At 47.6% G+C, this 20,343-nt stretch overlaps 1 protein-coding gene across 2 annotated transcripts in view; it reads left to right on the forward strand.

The window, feature by feature from the left end:
- Nucleotides 1-66: 66 nt before the first annotated feature.
- Nucleotides 67-20,343, forward strand: part of CLPTM1 (CLPTM1 regulator of GABA type A receptor forward trafficking) — a 32,618-nt gene continuing 12,341 nt past the window's right edge. The window contains exons 1-5 of one of the 2 annotated variants that reach the window (XM_083627233.1): nucleotides 67-195; nucleotides 5,961-6,079; nucleotides 15,998-16,121; nucleotides 17,570-17,728; nucleotides 19,039-19,156. In XM_083627233.1, the coding sequence (XP_083483359.1) occupies nucleotides 136-195; nucleotides 5,961-6,079; nucleotides 15,998-16,121; nucleotides 17,570-17,728; nucleotides 19,039-19,156 (580 nt within the window). In that variant the 5' untranslated portion in view covers nucleotides 67-135. Of the gene's footprint in view, nucleotides 451-5,960; nucleotides 6,080-15,997; nucleotides 16,122-17,569; nucleotides 17,729-19,038; nucleotides 19,157-20,343 lie in introns of both variants that reach the window. The other variant, XM_083627234.1, reaches the window with a different exon arrangement.

The following is a 20,343-nucleotide window of genomic DNA, read 5'->3' on the forward strand; positions in this document are numbered from 1 at the left end:
AGAAGGCGCTCCGCCCAGACGGAGTTTAGAGGGGAGCAGGTCACGTGGACCAGAGAGAGCGAGAGGGCGGGCGGGAGCAAAGCGGGACTTAGGGGGAACTCTCGCGAGAGCTGCACCAGGCAACGGCGCAGCAAGATGGCGGCGCCGGAGACGGAGGTGGTGGCGGCGGCGGGTCCCGCGTCCGGCCCTGAACAGGTAGCGGCCGCAGAGCCCCTTTCTCCGTCGCCCCCCTCGCGGGAGCTGCTGCTCAGCGGCTCTCCTTTCCCTGCGGGGGGGGCAGTTGCCCCTCTCGCCGCCCTCCTTTTGCCCCTCCCGCGGGCGAGGGGGGGTTAGGTCCCCTCATGCCCCAGCCCCGCCCCTCTCGCCAGTCACGTGACGCCCTTCTCCCTACCCCAGAAAAAAAAATTAATTGGCCTCCAGGGGCGATTGCCCACCATGCCCCTTCTCCAGGTCAGCTCTTTTTCTTATTTATCTCACTCTCATATATATATATATATATATATATATATATATATATATATATATATTTGCTGCATTTTATTTATTATTATCCCCTGCATTTTTTCTCCCAAGACGCCAGGGGTGGGGTTGTTTTTTGGGGGGTGGGGAGGGGGGGTCCACACACACCCAGCCCCCGTTTTATTCTCAGCCGGGCTCAGAGAAGCTTATGGCACGAGTGAGCAAGGGTCGCAACCCTGTGGTTATAGCACGCCCTCCGCCTGCAGAGAGTCCCCAGCCGCCAGGTAGGTCTGGGAAATGCACCAGCCCCGAGACCTCGGAGAGGTGCTGCCAGCCGGTGTAGGCGGTACTGAGCTGCATGGGCCAAGGGTCCGACCAGGCCCCAATCGGCTTGTGAAAGGGCCCCGTCTCAACCTTGAGGGTCGCCAGATGTTCTTGAACTACAGCTCTCCATCAGCCCTGACCGGCCACGTCGCCTAGGAACGATGGGATTTGTAGTCCGACAACGTCAGGCACCCAAGGTGGAGGAAGGCTGCTCTGAAGTGGTAAAAATCACTCCCGGTGCGTTTGGTAACCCGAATCACATCAGGTTCATTTATAACCTGCTTTTCCTTTAAGGAGACAAAGTGGCATGTGTGGCTCTTGCTCGCAAATATGGAGTTTTACCTTCGCAACAGCTGTGTGAGGTAGGTTAGGTTAAGCAGTAGCGACTGGCCCTGAATTCCTGAAGGAGTCTCATGGCCTAGTGTGGATGGGAGCTTAAATTTAGGAAGCATAAGAACATAGCAAGACGACATTCCAACTCAGACACTTAGTTTATCAGCTCAGTAGTCTTTATACTGACAGGCTGTAGAGTCGCAGACAGGACTCTTTCCTAGAAGCTACAGAGTGAAACTGGACCTTCATACAAATCCCCAGAATATGAGCCTGGGTTTCATCATTCTGTATAGTTGCGCAAGTGGCAGTTTGTACCCTGCATCTTGCCACACTTCTATACCTGAAAGGTGTATAAATCCTTAATTCTTGGGGACCTGTTTCACCTGTAGTTTCATCGCTGGTATATATTTGCTTCAGGAAGGAAGCTTTTGCCACTTGTCAGGCACAATTTGTAGTAAAACGAGTTGCCCAAATTGCCTCATGGAAACCATGCAGTGAACTTTATGATTAAATGAGGAGTCACCCGTTTGTCTCTCTGTTCAATGTCCCACACTAGCCACTCCTTCCTTCCTTGGATGTGTCACACAGTGTTGCTTCAGCCTCAACACCCCACTTCTCTTGGGTACACCTCCACCCTTTCGATCTGGCATCCATCTTGTTCCCTTGACTTAGAAATTCTCGCCTGACTCTGTCCCTGGTTAGATAGATCTGATTTCTCAGGTGTATGCCAATGAATCACTTTCATCTCAATGCCCCCCTCTGGGTATTTATCTTTCTGCTCCTAATTGGTCTCATTAGCAAATTGCTCCTGCCTTTATCCCCCATAAAGAACCAACAAGTTCTGACCCAGATAGCTCTCTTGGCCCTTGCCCCCCATCCTTCATGACAGTCTACATTTCTCACTGTGCTCTGCTTTTCTTGGCTGGTTTCCTCTCTTGTCTCCAACTGACTTTCATGTTTCTTCCAATTTCAGACCATGGTTCCTCTTCCCCAATCTCCTTGACTGTACTGTCAAAAGCATTTTGTCCCTGAAATTTACAGGTGTCACTCTGTTTTCTCCATCTAGGCTAAGAGTTCACCTGCCATTCCTTTCAACATCACTAATTTCAGAGCTTCCTACTTCAGGAATTGTTTCTCTTTTTTGAGGAATTTGTCTTTGGGTTCCCTACTAAGGTTTTTTCCCCCTCCTCTGTCCTCCTCCTAAGTTAAATTTCCTCTTTGAGTAGCTGCCCATTCTGCCTTCTCTTTCCCCCCCCACATCTGATTCTCATACCTTTCTGTAGAGGAAACAGATGCATGAGCATGCAGTTACCTTTTTCATCTGTTAGATGCTTCCCCTTAACCGCATCTAATCTGCTTTTGCAGGTATTGTCCTCTTTTTTCTGTAAGAAGACTCTTGTCCCACAAACAAGCACCTGACTTTCATGGGGAAACTTGACATCATGATCTCTCCTCTCCCCAATTGTCTGTTGATTCTGTGAATATTACACACAGTCTGCCCAAAATTTGTCTCATTCTAGACAGCAGTGCTCTCTCATCTACTACCTATTCCAGATGAAACAGCTTATTTTTCCCCTTTGTGGAGTCTCATCTCACTCAAAGCCAGTAATTCCTGCATAGATTGCGGTGACACATTTGTGTGCTGTGAGATGTAATAAATAAATAGAATCATTATAATTTGCCATCAGCTCAAAGCACTCAGCCCATAGTGGCTCCTGGGTACCTGCGTGATTCTTTGCTCTACCCTTACTTACATCCACTCCTTCCTGGGGAAGGACAGTTGTGGCCCATCTCAGTATTGGATGTGATTGGATCATTCAGTTGCTCCTGATGCAGAGATGAAGGGAGTCTGTCCGTTGCATCTCTGTGTGAGTTACTGCTCTGAGCTTACATTGAGAAGAAGCACTTGTAGAACAGTGACTTGTCTCAAACACAGGTGAGCTCTTCCAAGTGTGGGAAATTCTTAACACTTTCATTTTCTGAAAGCAAACCACTTCAGGTGTGTCTCCACTTATAATTTAGGGAAGTAAGCTCTAGCTATCAGAAGCTTAGGTAACAGTGCTCAGAGTGTTGTTGGCTGCAGGTGCTTGGGGTGAGAGGATGGGGGGGCACGGGAATTCCCATTCCACACCTTGTTTTTCCACCGTTTGCTGGGAAACAGCCCACACAGGGCCCACAATCCTTTTGTTTGGCTGCCATCCATGTGTTAAAAGCAGTGTTACCTTTTAGTGTCCTCCCCACCCCTCACCTTGGGATTCCCCAGGTACATTTACCACTTGGATCATTCTTGCTACTTCCCCTTTATCCCCACCCTCTTTTACCATCTAGATTTTTACATAATATCCTTGTGATGAAATCTGACACGCATAATCTGCCATTTTAAATAAATGATCTAAAAATAAACTTGAATCCAGAATCAAAGCCTTAATTCTCTCAACAATGTTGAATGTGGATGAAGAGGCTCATATTTTGGCCCTCCACCATTATTTTCCTGAAAGGAGATTGAATCATAGAATTGTAGAGTTGGAAGGGAACCCAGGGATCATCTAGTCCAACCCCCTGCAATACAGGAATTGTTTTTTAAAAGCAGATCTTATTTATTAATTTTCCACAAAGAAAAAATATATGCAAATTTTAACATAAACCATGTTACTTTATCAATTGACTTTCTGTCCTCCCCTTCCATGGTTTCCATATTTACCCTTAAATGCTACATATTTCGCCTGTACTATTCAATACATTTAATTTAACCTATTTATCTTATTCACACTGTTGCTCATATTTCAAATCCTGCTCGTCTTTTCATCTTGCTATAATAGTTCTTTAAATACTCAATAACAATACAGGAATATTTTGCCCAACATGGATTGGGGTGCTTTAAGAGTGAAGAACTGAGATGATAATTTGATATGTTTTTAAATTCAAATATAGTACCAAAAAGAATTTGCCGGCTTAAATATTCACTTAATGTTATGGGCTTACTTTACTGACCCTGCGTGCCTGTAGGGAGAGACTGGGAACATGAATTGAGTTTCTCATCTGAAAAATTGGATTAATAGTGATGGTGCTTTTCTTCTGGGTATATTTGAATAACATAAATCATGTATGCCTTTCCCTCAGATCAGATCATAATAAGAATTAGTGATTATGTGTTTTCCCCTAAGTACTCAAGGAACTTTGCATATGTTGTTTCAGTAATTCTTAGAACAATCCTGTAAGATAAGCTAGTGAAAACTGGTTGGGGCTAGTATATAGATTGACAAGTTGCTTTTAACGCAAGCCTTAATTAAAAGGTCCTACATAAATTTAGCAGCGATGAAGTAAGAGGGCAAATTCTTTTTTGCATCAGCAGCTGATTAAAGATTAGGTTCTGGACCATAGGAGAGTAACTGCATAGTTTTTATAGCGGAGGTTAATAAACAATGGGATCTGTATTAAGACTGGTACTATTTAACATTTATAAAAGATCCTGTGGTCAAGTCTGCAGATTATTGGATGCTTTTTATGTGGCGCTTGCCTGCATTTAGTTGAACCCCAGCTTTCTAAATACAATGAAATAAATAACAATTGATGAATAACCAGAATAGGAATAAACCAAGCAGCCTGCAGAGAGTCCCAAAAGTGTCTCTGCAACTAGGTAAATAGGAATGAAATGACAAATGAGATTTTCTCTTAAGTGAGTGTAAAGTGAGGCGCCCACAGGTAGAAAATCTTAACCACATAGAAACATGGAGGGTCTAAAGTGTCTGTGACTATCTATTAATATATCTTGGGGGGAGGGGGTCATTGTTCATAACTTAATGAAAATGTCAACAGGGTGAGGTTGTGGTAAAATAGTAAACTCGAGAATGGATGGGGAACAAAATAGCCACTGCTTAATGCCCTTTTATAAAAAGATGCTGAGCCCACCTTTGGAATATCGTATACAGTTCTCTCTCTCACACACACACACACACACACACACACACACAAAATCTCAAAAGACATATTGGAGAAATGGAAGAAGTGCAGGCAAGGACAGCCAAAATGATCACGGGCCTTTGTTGTTTCAGAAAAGACAAAATTATTTGTGGCTTCCTTGTTCAGAAAAACAATGGGGCAGTAAGAGATGTTTATGAATGGGGAAGAGGGAGGACAGATAAATTTTCCTTCCCATCCCGTAATACTAGAACTAAAGGGTAGATGAAATAGATGAAATAGATGGTAGTCAATTCAGGACAGATAAAAAAACATAGGGCAGAATTAACTTATAACAGGCGAGGACTGAAGACTTTTGAAAATTCAAGCAGAAATTTCAACCAAAGTTTGATTTTCTATCTACTTTTTGTACTGTATCATTGCCAACCTCCTAGTGATAACTATAGTTAAGCAGTATATAAATTGTTTAAATACAAAGAAAATAAAAATAATACTCTAATTCATGGCCTGCTTGTGGCTTCCTGGAAGCATCTGCCTGGCTGCTGCTGGAAACGTTGATGGGCTCGACGGCCTTGATGCAGCTGGGATCTCCTTACCCTGTTGCTCTTATCCTATATTTCAGATGGCAGACCAAGGCTGAAGGATGGCGCCTTATGAACTTACGGCTGAGTTGAGATTTGAAATGGGGATTATTAAAACCAGATTTCAAGCTCTCATCCACTGTGCTATCCCAGCTCATTGTTGTACAGCACTTTGCATCTAATTAAAAATCTTGTTTCCCGGGAAGCTGAACTCATTCCTGTCCCAAGAGGTGGGGGCGGTTTCATGCTGCCGCAAAAAAGTCACAAAGTTTGAACCTCTTGGCTTCTTATGACAAACGACTTTTGCTGATTTCCATCTCCCCATTTTTCTCCCCACCTTTATAGCAAGTGACCAGCAATGGAACTGCAGGGGGAGGTGAAGCGGTTGCTGAGACCCAGCAGCAGAACCAGCCCCAACAGCAAGCTCCAAATGCATGGCAGGTCATCAAAGGAGTCTTGTTCAGGTGAGATCTCGACAGCTCTAGAACTGCCGCATTGTCATCCAGTGTGTGTATATATCATACTAGAGGGTAGGGTGTGTATGTGTATTTGGTGTTTGTCCTTAAATCACTTGCGCTTGGATTTACATGTCCTGGGTCAAGTTCCTGTACTTCTATGAAAGCAGCCAATACCCGCTGTTTTCATGCATCTGCAGGGCGAAACCCACAGTAACTGGAGTTTCTATACTGCTTCAGTGTAGTCCAAGCACTTTTTGATATTTTAAATTTTTAAATATTTGTATTCCGATTTTCCAACAGCGGTGCTGCGCTCAAAGCGGCTCACAGGTAACAATAAAAGCATTAAAAAATAGCAAACGTTTCAGCCGATCATAATCCCATCGAAAACACAAGAGCATACAAAGCAAAAGCAAACACATTCAGCAGACAATACGAACTCATGATGAGCTCAAATGATCAGAAATGGCTTCTGAGCAGCAGCCCTGTGCCAGCAGACATGCTCTTTCTTTGCAAAGATGATCTCAGCCATTCTTGCGACACCCCAGACACCCACACTGCGAATTGGCGAGGGGATACAGTGGTACCTCGGGTTAAGTACTTAATTCATTCCGGAGGTCCGTTCTTAACCTGAAACTGTTCTTAACCTGAAGCACCACTTTAGCTAATGGGGCCTCCTGCTGCTGCTGCCGGAGCCCGATTTCTGTTCTTATCCTGAAGCAAAGTTCTTAACCTGAAGCACTATTTCTGGGTTAGCGGACTGTGTAACCTGAAGCATATGTAACCCGAGGTACCACTGTCGTGGCTTGACTGTGGCCGTCCAGTTAAGTTTATGAAAGAGGTGGTATTTGAACTAGGGGCTTATACTGACTCCTGTCTTGGCCTCCTAGGCACACTGTCTCAACTGCATAGCAATAAATAACCAACCTAAAGCCTGCTTTCTCCAAGGTGAGCTGAAGTGCCTCTGCCTCTCACCTTCAGCTCAGATCCTCTGAATGCCCAAGGAGCATCCATTGGTGCACAGTAAACCAGTATGCTTCCACCTCCCTGCATCACCTTGGAGCTAGAAAAGGGAAGTGGAGCCGTGTGGGTTTTGCTCTGTGCCAGCAGGGCTTCTGAGCTCAGAGAGCACCCATCATTGCGTGCAGAGACAGAGCGACCAATGTGCCTAAGGAGTGCAGGGAGGCAGAGCAATCTGATGCGCCTCCGCTCCCCTTCCTGGCTTTTCAGGTGCAAGCCGAAGCGTGGGAAGCAGAGGTCCATCACCTTCACTCTGGGTTTATAGGCTCAGGGCCTATTTTCTGCTCTCGGCCTGGAGCTGAAGAGAAGGAGCGGATTTTTCTCTGATCCTGTTCTACATTCCAGACATAGGAACCTAGGGAGCTGCCTTATACCGAGTCAGACCCATGGTCCATTTAGCTCAGTATTGTCTGGACTGGCAGGCAGGTTCCCGAGCTTTCAGACGGAGTTCTCTCCCAGCCATACCTGAGGATGTTGGGGATTGAACCCAGAACCTTCTGCATGCAAAGCAGATGCTCTACCACTGAACTACACTTTCCCCCTTAATAAAAGGGGCATCTTGTCCTTCGGAAGGTGTGTGTTTGGTGGTGGTGGGAGGTGTCCTTTTTGGTTAGTTAGAATTTGCCAGCCCCTGCTCCAGATGGTTCCTCTTAAAACTACAGCTGGAGGCTTGCATGATTGAATTCTCCACCATGCAAGAAGCATTCCTTACAGATCAATCTAACAGCAATAAAACTAATATGCTGGGACGTCAGCTGGGCTAGACCAGATCTCTGTCATCTTCTTCAGTGCTCTTCTGCATGCAGAAATTTATTCTATATGGAGGACAATAAGCATCTTCCCTCCACCTGCAGTTTGAAGTAGCACATTGAAGAAACAGGCATTATGTGCTGTTTCATGAGACCTAAGAACCATGGCTTTATGTCCTTGTGAACATGGCGGTGGTCTTCCTCCAAGTGATTAGTATGTAGGTAGTGGCCTGTATGCAGAATCAGACCATTGGTCCACCCAGCTCGGTATTTGTCTCCCCCCGACTGGGAGAAAAAAAACAAAAGCTCCCATGTGAGAGCAGGGAGGATCTTCTACTTTCTGTGTGAGACAAGGGTTAGAGCTACCTTTGAGAGAGTAGGATTGTGTTTTCTCTTTCTTTCTCTGTTTTTGTCTTTATTTAGATTAGTTTACTTTATATTTCTGTGAAAAAAAGCTTTAATAAAATCTTATTTTAAAAGAAGAATTTGTCTACACCAGCCTTCTTCAGCTTAGCAATGTGAGAGAGCCAGTGTGGTGTAGTGGTTAAGAGCGGTAGACTAATAATCTCGTGAACTGGGTTCGCTTCCCCGCTCCTTCACATGCAGCTGCTGGGTGACCTTGGGCTAGACTTCTCTGAAGGCTCTCAGCCCCACTCACCTCACAGAGTGTTTGTTGTGGGGGAGAAAGGGAAAGGAGAATGTTAGCCGCTTTGAGACTCCTTCGGGTAGTGATAAAGCGGGATATCAGATCCAAACTCCTCCTCCTCCTCCTCCTCTTCTTCTTCAAGCACCCTCCAAATGTTTGGGACTAGAACTCCAATGCTGGCTGTAGCCCAAACCCACATCAGGGTTTGTACATCTACAAATTGGAGAGCCAGAAGTGGTGCAGCAGTTAAGAGTGTTGAACGAGGACTCAGGACTCCAGGGTTCGAATCCCCACTCAGCCATGAAGCTCACTGGGTGACCTTGGACCAGTCACTGCCTCTCAGCCTAGCCTACCTCACAGGATTGTTGTGGGGAATTGAATGAGGAGAGGGAGAACCATATATGCCCACCCTGAGCTCCTTGGAAAAAAGGCTAGATACAAATAATAAAATATCTGGAGGGGGCCAAGGCGAGGAAGGCAAGTGAAGCCTGTCAGGGGCTGTCTGGGATTTCAGCCAGCGTCTTTTACTGCTCTATTTAAAAATGCGAGGGCTTGAACCTTGAACCTTCTGCATGCGAAGCAGCTAAGAGTCCTTCCCCCTTCTAGAAGGAAGGGCATGCGTGGGGCCAGCCTATAGGCCTGTGCCAAAGTGTGTTCAGTAAAGTATTAAGCTGATTGCTACCCTAATTAACTTTTAAGTTAAGCACCTCTTCTCTAAGTTTTGGCGGCGTCTTTCCAGGGCAGAGGTCCCCATAAGGCTTTTAACACCGGTCATTAGAGCCAGCTCTTTTGTCACTTGGGATCTCGATAGCTTGAGACTGTGGAGAGAAATGTCTGTGCTTTGACGTCTGCGTTTTGTGTGAGTCAGTGCAGCCAGACCCTGATGCAAAGTGAGGCACTGGGCTTCGGGAAGGAAGTGCCTGGCGGTGGCAGGGTCCTTCCCAAAGCTGGGAAAGCACAGACTAGGCTTCGGGAAGGAGGAGGGAGGACACTAGGATCCTGGCAGGGCCCTTATGCCTCCTTCCCCAAACCCAGTGCAGCGTCAAATGTTGCTGAGGACCTCTCTAAAAAGGCTTTGAGGGCCACAAGTGGCCCTTGTGCTGCATGTTGAACCACCCTGCTCCAGAAGATGCTGGACCACAGCTTCAGTCATCAAGCAGGTGCCTTCCCTGTACTCATTTTGGCGCCTGCTAAAAATGTTCTTGTTTAGACTTGCCTACCCAAACACTTAAGAAAGTTGAGGTACATTTGTTTGTTTTTGTTCATAGAATTTTGTAAAATAATAATCCAGCAGCATTCCAGATTTAACGTTCAGTTAAACAACTTGGGGCTTCTCCCTCCCTCCAGATATTCCCAAGAATTTCAATTTGTGCTGCATAGTCTGATCACTCCATGCCTTCACTTCTTCCCAAAAGAAAACTAGCCGCCATCCTGAAAAGTTGAGGTGATTTTAGTCTGTTTTAGCATTTTAAAGTATGGTTGTGAACAGTCAAGCGGTGTATAATTTTTATGAAATAAATAAATAACCATTTCTGACCTTTGGCTGGGCTGCCTGGGGCTGATGGGAGTTGGAGACTAACACCATCTAGAGGACCACAACCTCCCCATCCCTAGCATAGGAGACGTTGTGGCATGCATTGTAATCCTGAGCTTATTTACTCAGTGGCTCCCTGTCAATATCAGTGGGCCTTACTGCTGTAAGTAAGCCTGCAGCCTTTGACTTGCAGGGAGAGGTCTTCCTAGCCTTCCAAAGGTCTCTTTCTGGGTTTTATCAAAGGCTTCGTCCTCTTCATGCTTCTCAAGCTGGAGAGCACAAAAGCGTGGTTGTATTTGCTCCACTATTCTTCTTTAGCCTATGCGTGTGGATCGATGACACTCCTCAATACGTGTGTGATGGCCTCTTGGGGTTTTTGTGCTTGTGGAGATGAGGCCTGCTGATCTTTTTCAGGGTTGTGGTTCTCTCTTGTTGGTCGTGGTGGTGGTTGGTTCCCCATCTGGCCTCTCCTTTATGGTACTCCGGGAGTGCACAGAGCTTGAAGCATGAGAAAAAGTTGCAGCTGGTATGGGAATCAAAGCAAATAGAAAGCAGTAGCTTCAGCCAGGCAAAGGGCCTTCTCGGTAGTGTGCCCTCCCTATGGAACGCCCTCCCTTCAGATGCCAAGAAGATAAAGAATTACACAATTTTTAGAAGACATCTGAAGGCAGCCCTGCATCAGGAGGTTTATAATGCTGGATGTTTTATGTTTTTAGATATGCTGTAAGCCACCCAAGGGCAGTGCTAGAAATCCCCTGGGCACCAGGCACATTTTGCTCCTAGCGTGGGTCCAGTTGTAAACATGCAGAGATCTCTGGGCACCAGGATGGTGACTGATATCTCCATCGTGCTGACAATATACACAATTCATTTTCAGCTTTGTAATCCAAGGGGGTGCAGAAAATGGCACCTAGACATTATTGTGGCGGCCATAACCTAGATTTGAGGTGCCATTTGGTGAGTAGCTTAGGTATCCGAGTTTCTAACACTGTTCACGGGATGAGTGATGGTTCCAGAGGGCTCTGAGATAAGTTGGTCGGGTAGGGCGGAGTTGACTAAATTGAGTAATGCTGTTTCAGATACTGCTCCTTTTGTAGCACTCGCCATCTAGCCGCTTGCCCAACAAAATCGGCCCACGAATAGGATTAGCAGGAGCCAGCCTTTTTTAACGCATTCAAATGTCCCTTGAAGAGCAAGGTGACCAGGTGGGAAAGAGAAACCAGAGAGAGTTTGTGCCATTTCCAAAGCCATTATTGCTTGGGATGCTATATTGGCTCTTTGAGCTGTGTCAGCAAAACGTTTTGGCATCTGTTCAATGCCAGCTGAGCGATGAACTTCCGTATGATTAGAACGGTTAAAACATTTCCATTTATTAATGCAAATCAGATTGGAACAGGCTCGGCGCTGGCATGTTCTCCCTCTTCCAGAAATGGGCGAATGCTGCAGTAATGCACTTCCAAAATTGTGTGTATGCAAAAAAAATCATCTTTACTTGGCAAGGCCCCCACCCCACCCCGCCTGCTGAAATTGATCCAGAACATTGCTTTGAAGTTGAAAGAAATAATCCACCCTTCATTGGGATCAGCATTTTCCAGATGGTTGTGGCCCATTTTAAGTGGGGAGCCTTAGAGGAAGTCGCAGAATAGAATAAATGATTCCATTCTTTTAGTTCGGTAATTCAGAACTGTTGACAACCAAGGAAAACAGGCTTTCCACAGGCATTGCTGCCCCTCCTGCCACACATGTCTTGGTGAGTCACCTGTGGCAAAAAAGGAAGTAAAAAAGGGTCCGATTTTTGCAAAGCTTCCCTGCCGAATCATCCAGCAAGGGCAAATCTGAAGCAGAAACAGCTTAGCTAATTAACCTCCTGGCTTAAAACTGATTGATTGGCCGGCTAGATTTGTGTGTGTTTATGCACTGTGAAAGCTCCTGAAGGATATTTGACAGGGGCGGTGGGGAAGATCTTGAAGGAAGGTGACATTGCCTCTTGGGTGCGTGAATTTTAAATTAAGAGATACCGGTACTTGTCTGGAGAAGAGCAAGGAATCTGCATTCCCCCCCCCCCCATCAGATTTGGGAAGCTGGCAACACTATCTGGCCCTCCAAGGTTTGTGAGTTACACAGATGATTCATGAGGCAGCGGAAGCCAGCGGTGCTGTGGTTCTGTCTTCCCAGTTGGCTGGTTATCTTCAGCTATAATTTTAAACACACTAGCCTGCGAATGCCGGAAGAGACGTGCGTAGCTTCTCTGCAGAACCAGACGTGCTTATATATGCAAGGCAGGGCGTCAGGGCAGGGGTCTGGGTCTCTGAGGTCCATACATTCTGAAGCAAGCATACCTGAGAAGTAGAATAAGCCTCTTGTGCAAGACGATGGACTTGCCTCGTTAACCGTGTTGTGTGTGTGGTTTTAATTGACTGTCCATGAATTCAGTAGAGCTTCTGCCAGTCTCTAGTATACTCCACCATACAGGTAGCATATTCTCAATATACAGAAGCGCAGAGTGCCTTTTTCAGAATGACGCCACATGGCCATGTTTTGTGCATCATCACGGGATGGAGGGGAGGGATTGCTACAATTGCATGAACGTACCACAAGTTCATCTAAATCAGGGCTGGTGGACATGCAGCCCACAGGGCAGATTTGACCCCCCCCCCAGACTCCCCAAATCATACCCACCTGCCCCACACCTGATGTCATATGTGACATGTGGTGGGTGGAAGGAAGAGACTCAGCTGCACAAAACTGGATTGAACTGCCTGAGCATCATCTAATGCATGGGGAGTTCGCTCCTGCTTGGTCACCTTGCCAGCCAATGTTGCCAGGTGGGTGGAACTGCCCACCTGTCAATCATATGACATCATGAGGCCAAACAGTTAGAAGGTGGGCGATCCCACCCACCTGTGATAGTTGGCCTGCCGGGTGGGGAGAGGAAGATCTGGTCCACTGGGCTAAAACGTTTTCCCACCCCTTATATAAATGATCTGCAGTAAACCCAAAAGTTCTTCTGACGGGCGGGCAGTATAAACATAAGAAAGAAAGAAAAAATTGAGTAAATCCTCCGCCAAAGAAAAGTGAGGTTTCAAAGGAGGCCAAATGTATTTAAATTCCCACTCAGCTGGGAAGCTGTCCGAGTGACCTTGGGCCATTTTCTACCTTCCAGCCTCACCTTCACGGGGTGGCCGTCTGAGGATTAAATGCAAGGAAACAAAACATTGTTGCACTCCAAGTTCCTTGGAGGGGGAAGGCAGGATACAAAAGTAATCATTGCTTTTAAGGATGATGATGATGATGATGATGTATTATTAGACTGCTTGCCAATCCTCAACACAGCAAGTGCTGAAACAGACAGAGTGGTATCTTGGGTTACGAACCTAATTCGTTCCGGAGGTCCATTCTTAACCTGAAACCATTTTTAACCTGAGGTGTGCTTTCGCTAATGGGGCCGGCCGCTGCTGCCGTGCCCCTGGCACACGATTTCCATTCTCATCCTGGGGCAAAGTTTATACTACTTCCGGCTTAGCGGAGTTTGTAACCCGAGGTGTTTGTAACCCGAGGTACCACTGTATTACAAAGTTGATTTGGAGGCAACTTAAAAGCGAAAGCAAGTGCTCAGTGCGGGGCTTTTGTTTTCCTTTGAGTTGGGGCAGTGGCAGCGTATACTCTGTGTGCGCAGATGTGTATTATTCACACAAAGCCCCGGACTAGTATCTTTGCATGTAAAATAATAGCAGTGAAGAAGGTGCACATCAAGAGGGGCAATGCCGCCCTAGCATGCCACATTCCGTTCTGCTGACGGTATCTCTCTGCCTGCCTCCCCAAAGGATATTGCAGAAGCAGAGTTAGCTCAGATGGTAGCATTGGAGCAAGGAGTCTAATAGAAAGGGACACTGGGGGGGATGGGGTTTAAATAAGAACAGGCAAGGGCAGGAGGGAGAGAAGCCTGAGCTTCTTTTTACCAATTTGACACAGTGTAAACACAGTTTGCACTGTTGTCAAAAACTGTATGGGACGTGGGTTAAACCACAGAGCCTAGGACTTGCCGATCAGAAGGTCGGCGGTTTGAATCCCCGCGACAGGGTGAGCTCCCGTTGCTCAGTCCCTGCTCCTGCCAACCTAGCAGTTCGAAAGCACATCAAAGTGCAAGTAGATAAATAGGTACCACTCCCGCGGGAAGGTAAACGGCGTTTCCGTGTGCTGCTCTGGTTCACCAGAAGCGGCTTAGCTATACACCAGCTCCCTCGGCCAGTAAAGCGAGATGAGCGCCGCAACCCCAGAGTCAGCCACGACTGGACCTAATGGTCAGGGGTCCCTTTACCTTAAACACAGTGAACAGAGATCCAGGTGCATATTCTTTCTCTTTTCTCCAGCTCTTTTTTTGTAGGAACCAGAGGGAAACTGGTATAAATGGCTGACTACTGTATCAGAGGTGCATTTGTGGCGAGGTGGAGGGGGCTCCTCTCTCCTGCAGCCACTCTCCTTGAGTCCTGGAGAGCTGCTGCAAGTCATTGTTGCTAGAAGGACCAGTGCTCTGGCTTGATGTTTTCTTCCTGTGTTCAAGCCAAGAGAAAGGACAGTGCTGTGGTACCATGGCAGAGGGCTTCAGGGGGCAAGAAAATAATGCCGATCCATTAGAGGTGTGTGTTTCTTTTTTTCCTCTGGTGTCACGGACTGGTTGAACACAGCAACATGGTGGGAGGAACCAGCCAGGGAATCCCCAAGGGAAGAAGGCTCAGAGCCTGGGGATTGGTGGTGGGATGGCAATGAGTGGTCAGAGGAAGAAGACTGGGAAGAGGAGGTGTCAGAAGCTGAAGAGGTAACAGGGCTTAGTGATCGGGGGGGGGGGGAGTCTGTGTCAGAGGGAAGTCCAGAAGCAGGAGAGGAGGCAGGCCAAGAGGTGGAGAGGAAGCAGGCTGGTGAAGAGTCACGGGTTTCTCCCCATCCTGCTGCAACAAGGTCTCCTCCCCACTGGTCTCCCAGAACCAGAAGAGGCATGAAGAGGGCGGAGCACAGCTTCATGCAGGTGTAGTCTCAGATTGCTTGGAGAAGACCCAATATAGGAGAGAACTTAGACAGCTTTGGGGAGGCGGGGACCCTCAGTCAACTGCTTCATGGGGGCAAGACCTGCCAGTGATAGGTTGCTGCGCTCATTAGGCCCGACACTCCTCTGCGGATCCTGTTTTGCTAATGAAGAGTCAACTCCAACTTGCTCTGTGCGATTTACTGTTGGCTCACTCCTGTCATCCGGCAAGGGAGAGCAATATAGTTAGGCTGCCCCACTGCTGCTTATTCTGGCTTTAAATGGCTGGGATAAAGTCTTGTGGACGGCAGCAGGTGGGTGCCCAAGGAGTGGCCAAGGAGGTTGGTGTTGCTGGCCGGCTCCTGGCAACTGTTTGCAAGGTTAGTATGGATGTTACAGTTCTCACAGTTTCTCTAGTTTAAGGCCCCCAGGGCTTTCCGTTGTTCCACCAGCAGAACCTCTGACCCAGAGTCCCACACTATTGCCATGCCCACCAGGGACTTGGGGAAAAAAGGGGAGACAATACATGCAATACAGACTTGCTGTCCCTTCTCCCTTGCAAAACTCTCCAGTTTCTCTCAGGTAAAATCTCTTACCTGCTCTGGTTTGCCTGCTTCTCAGTAAGCAGCTGAGCTGCATTATAAGGTGAGGGCTCTGCCCACACACTTGCTGCTCTTGATTTTGGGAGCAAGGGGTTAGAGAGGCCTTTGGTGGAAGGAGCCAAGGGGTGGAGCCAATGTGCCTGGCCCTTCAGCCCCTTGTTTAGTTCAAGGTATGGCCCCTGCGAACAAGCAGACTTATGATATTTGACGCAAATTCATCTTTGCTAAGGTTCTCTTTAATGTTGAGGCTGTTAGCAATTTCTTTGTGCAGTAGCTGCCTCTAGAAGGAACGGCCAGCTTATAACGGCATCTTGTATTGATTCTCTACTTTTCTCTCTCTCCTCCTCTTGCCAAAGGATCTTTATCATTTGGGCCATCAGCAGTTGGTTCCGTCGTGGGCCGGCACCACAGGATCCAACCACCGCTGGCGGAGCACCCAGGGCGCCCAGCCGCAATCTCTTTCCTAAAGACACTTTAATGGTAAGCGTGACCCGGAACATGGGTTAGCTGGGCCCCAAAGTTTGCAAAGCATAAACAAGTATGTGCTCAGTATGTAAAAGTACAATTACGCGCCTGTATGATCTGGATGGGAAGCGGGTGGCGCTGTGGGTTAAACCACAGAGCCTAGGGCTTGCCGATCAGAAGGTCGGCAGTTCGAATCCCCACAATAGAGTGAGCTGCCGTTGCTCGGTCCCTGCTCCTGCCCACCTAGCAGTTCGAAAGCACATCAAAGTGCAAGTAGATAAATAGGTACCACTCTGGCGGGAAGGTAAACGGTGTTTCCGTGTGCTGCTCTGGTTCACCAGAAGCTGCTTAGTCATGCTGGCCACATGACCCGGAAGCTGTACGCCAGCTCCCTCGGCCAGTAAAGCGAGATGAGCGCCGCAACCCCAGAGTTGGCCACGACTGGACCTAACGGCCAGGGGTCCCTTTACCTTTATGATCTGGATAAAAAATTTGCAGCCTGTAGAACTCTGCAGCCTGCAGAAATCACGAAAGCTGAGCAGATTTGCAGCATTTCTCTCATTCTGTGTATTGTGTTCTGCCAGTTTTACTGTACTGCATAAATTTTTTATTGAAGCTTTTTTGACGCGACAAAATTTTTAAAGGGGGAAAAGAGACAAAAGAAACGAAAGAGGGCTTCCGATTCTTTGTCTGTCAATTACATAAAAAACAATTATTCAAAACATTTGCTCCATGGCATCATCCGCTAGTTTTACCGTATTGCATCTTTTGTTCTGTCACTACCACTGGAAGTCTTGCACAGCAGCTCATCAGCCACCTGAAAATTGAGCGGGCATTGCCCACGTGCTTTTCAGTGTACCTTTGCTGCTATGAGGGTGGCTAGAAACTTGCTTTTTCTCTTGAATGGAAGCTTTGATTCCTGGGTAGCCGATTCCCCCCCCCCCCCACTGCTGAGGGATTGCAGTAAATGCATAGCCCTGATCATCGTAACAGAAAAGAAGCTGAACATTTGCCTGGGTCTATTCCTTTATTATAAGGGACGCGGGTGGCGCTGTGGGTTAAACCACAGAGCCTAGGGCTTGCTGATCAGAAGGTCGGCGGTTCGAATCCCCGCGACGGGGTGAGCTCCCATTGTTCGGTCCCAGCTCCTGCCCACCTAGCAGTTCGAAAGCACGTCAAAGTGCAAGTAGATAAATAGGTACCGCTCCGGCTGGAAGGTAAACAGTGTTTCCGTGCGCTGCTCTGGTTCGCCAGAAGCAGCTTAGTCATGCTGGCCACACGACCCGGAAGCTGTACGCCGGCTCCCTCGGCCAGTAAAGTGAGATGAGCGCCGCAACCCCAGAGTCGGTCACGACTGGACCTAATGGTCAGGGGTCCCTTTACCTTTACCTTTTTATTCCTTTATTGCAGCCCATGATATAGGCTTCCCTGCCTCAAATAATGCTCTTCTCTTCTCCCTGCAGGATCTTCATGTCTATATATCAGAGCATGAGCACTTTACAGATTTCAACGCTACCTCCGCGTTGTTTTGGGAGCAGCGGGATCTTGTCTACGGGGACTGGACCAGTGGCGAGAATTCCGACGGGTGCTATGAACACTACGGAGAGTTAGATATTCCGGAGGTGTGTGAGCAACGCATGTCACTGGCCGGCTGTTCTCCAACTGCACTCAAGCCAAGCCCCCTGCTGCAGACCTCACTTTTCTCCCTACTTGTCTGCAGTGGGCTGCCTGTACTTAAGGGTAATCTCCATCTCCAGACACCAGAAGCAAAACTGCTTTAAGAAATACATTGCCTGGACTGGACTAGGAAGCATCTCTTCTTCCATGTTAGAGACAGTAGTTCCTCTACGTTAACAAGAGATTATAGAGGTTAGAGGGACGTGGGTGGCGCTGTGGGTTAAACCACAGAGCCTAGGGCTTGCTGATCAGAAGGTCGGCAGTTCAAATCCCCGTGATGGAGTGAGCTTCCATTGCTCGGTCCCTGCTCCTGCCAACCTAGCAGTTCAAAAGCACGAAGTGCAAGTAGATAAATAGGTACTGCTCCAGTGGGAAGGTAAATGGCATTTCCGTGTGCTGCTCTGGTTTGCCAGAAGCGGCTTAGTCGTGCTGGTCACGTGACCTGGAAGCTGTATGCCGGCTCCCTCGGCCAATAAAGTGAGATGAGTGCCGCAACCCCAGAGTCATCCATGACTGGACCTAATGGTCAGGGGTCCCTTTACCTTTACCTATAGAGCTAAGAGAGAGAGACTGGTGTGACCCACTGTCTGAATGTCCAGTACTGATTTAAAAGCCATTAGTGGTAATGATCCTTTATGAATGCAAATAGGGGCATCACTCCATTCTAGCACCTCAGAAGTCTTACCCAAGCTCCTAGCCCAAGTGTGGGGAAACCTTATGCCTGCCACATCTTATAAACTACAACTCCCATCAGGCCCAGCAGCCGTGGCCAGGGAGGATGGGAGTTGTAGTTCTGGAACAACTGGAGCACCAGAGGTTCCCCACATCTGACCGGCTCTGGCAATTTGAATGGTGAAGCCCTCTTGGAAGACAAGGAAGCAGGACAGGACGGGTCTGGGAGAAGCTTTCTGTCTTTGGCCTTTTAAAACGCTAGGTGCTCAGAGAAGGCTTGGAAGGGCTGGGGGACAAAGCGGGAGCGGGGAAGGAAGGAAGGAGACGCCAAAGCTACCGTTTGACATTTTAAGGCAGACGATCCTTAACATTAGGAGGGAGCTTGTGTTTTTATATTTTGCCGGAAGCCTCCCAGAGTGCAGCAACCCAGTCAGATGGGCAACATAAAACTATTAGTATTAGTCCAACACCTGCTGCTTCCTTGTTCACCTCCTTGCTGTGTTGCGTTCCCCACCCCCAAAAAAATGTTTCAGTAAAATGGATGAGGCCAGTAATCCTATTGCATTGGTATGGTTTTTTCCAGAGCGTTCAGCACAACGGCTCCATGTACATCCACGTGTATTTTACGAAGAGCGGGTTCCACCCCGATCCGAAACAGAAGAACCTGTACAGGCGACTCGCCACGGTCCACACGTCTCGAAGTAAGCCTTCCCCCCATCCCTCTCTTTTTGCCGGGAGTCTGCAGCCGGTGGTTGTGGGTAGAGATGTCTGCACTCAGCACTGTTCTCCCCGCTTCCCCCAGGGCACCTAGTTCCTCGCCTTCTTGTCACATCCTGCCACTTGCCCCACTGAGGTCCCCATTCCCAATTCCAGTAAGTGATGCATTTCCTCTCTCTCATCTCTCTCTCTCCCTCTTTCTTTCCCTCCAACCATCCTGGAGCGATGATAGGGGCTTGAGTGCTACTGGGGCTGCCTTGTCCTTTATGTGGCTGATGCATTTCTGTGCAGTCAACACGGTCATGTTTGACGGGGACCTGCAAACGTGCAAACATCTTTGGTTGCCACATGCTAGGAAGCTGCAGCGAGTTGCAGATTCCCAGTGCACATTTGCTGTGATAATGGATGGGGGGGTCCCCTCTCCCCACGCCGGAATTCAGTATGGTTCGTGATGTGTGTTCTCTCATATTTGAGCACGCATTTCGGTATATTTTCATTCAGTGGTTGGAGCCCTATGGAAATGCCGCTTTCAGCAAAGCAGTGTGTGTGTGTGTGTGTTTTGTAACATCTGGAAAAGGCATGGGGGGTATTTGAACCCATGAACAAGAGCCTATGTTCTGCAGGGGCAATTTTTACTGGAACTTTCTAAATCTTGTATAAATTCAAGTGCTAAGTGCAGCACTGAACATGTTCTGTACCCCTAAAAGTCTGCATCTGAAAACCGAAAATTCTGAGCTCAGAGTCAGTTTTGCAGGTCCTATGCTGTATATTGCTGGAGGGGGGGAATCTGTAAATTTCCTGCCAACTCACCTTTTGTTTTTGTGGTACCACTCTGGGACAGAATAGTAGTGATGGGAGGGAGAGCGAAGGAACCAAGCAATTCACTGATATTATACACCCATAAAAACAGAAAATCATATCTTGCGTTGGACTTGTTCCTTCTCCTTTTTGGCATATGTGTATTTGCAGAGAGGGATTTGCTGCTGCTCCTTTTTTTTTTTTTTACTGTATTCTTGCAGCTGTGCACGAGTATATGAGGAACACCCCCTCCTCGGCATCAGAGGCCCTTCTCTGTGTGCCCTACCTGAGGGTGGAGTGGGAAGTGGCTGCGCGAGAGCAGGCCTTTTCAGTGGTGGCCCCCTGCCTGTGGAATCCTCTCCCCAGGGAGTTG

Source organism: Podarcis filfolensis, assembly GCF_964270895.1.
Source record: "Podarcis filfolensis genome assembly, chromosome: 8".
In the NCBI taxonomy this organism is placed as follows: Eukaryota; Metazoa; Chordata; class Lepidosauria; order Squamata; family Lacertidae; genus Podarcis; species Podarcis filfolensis.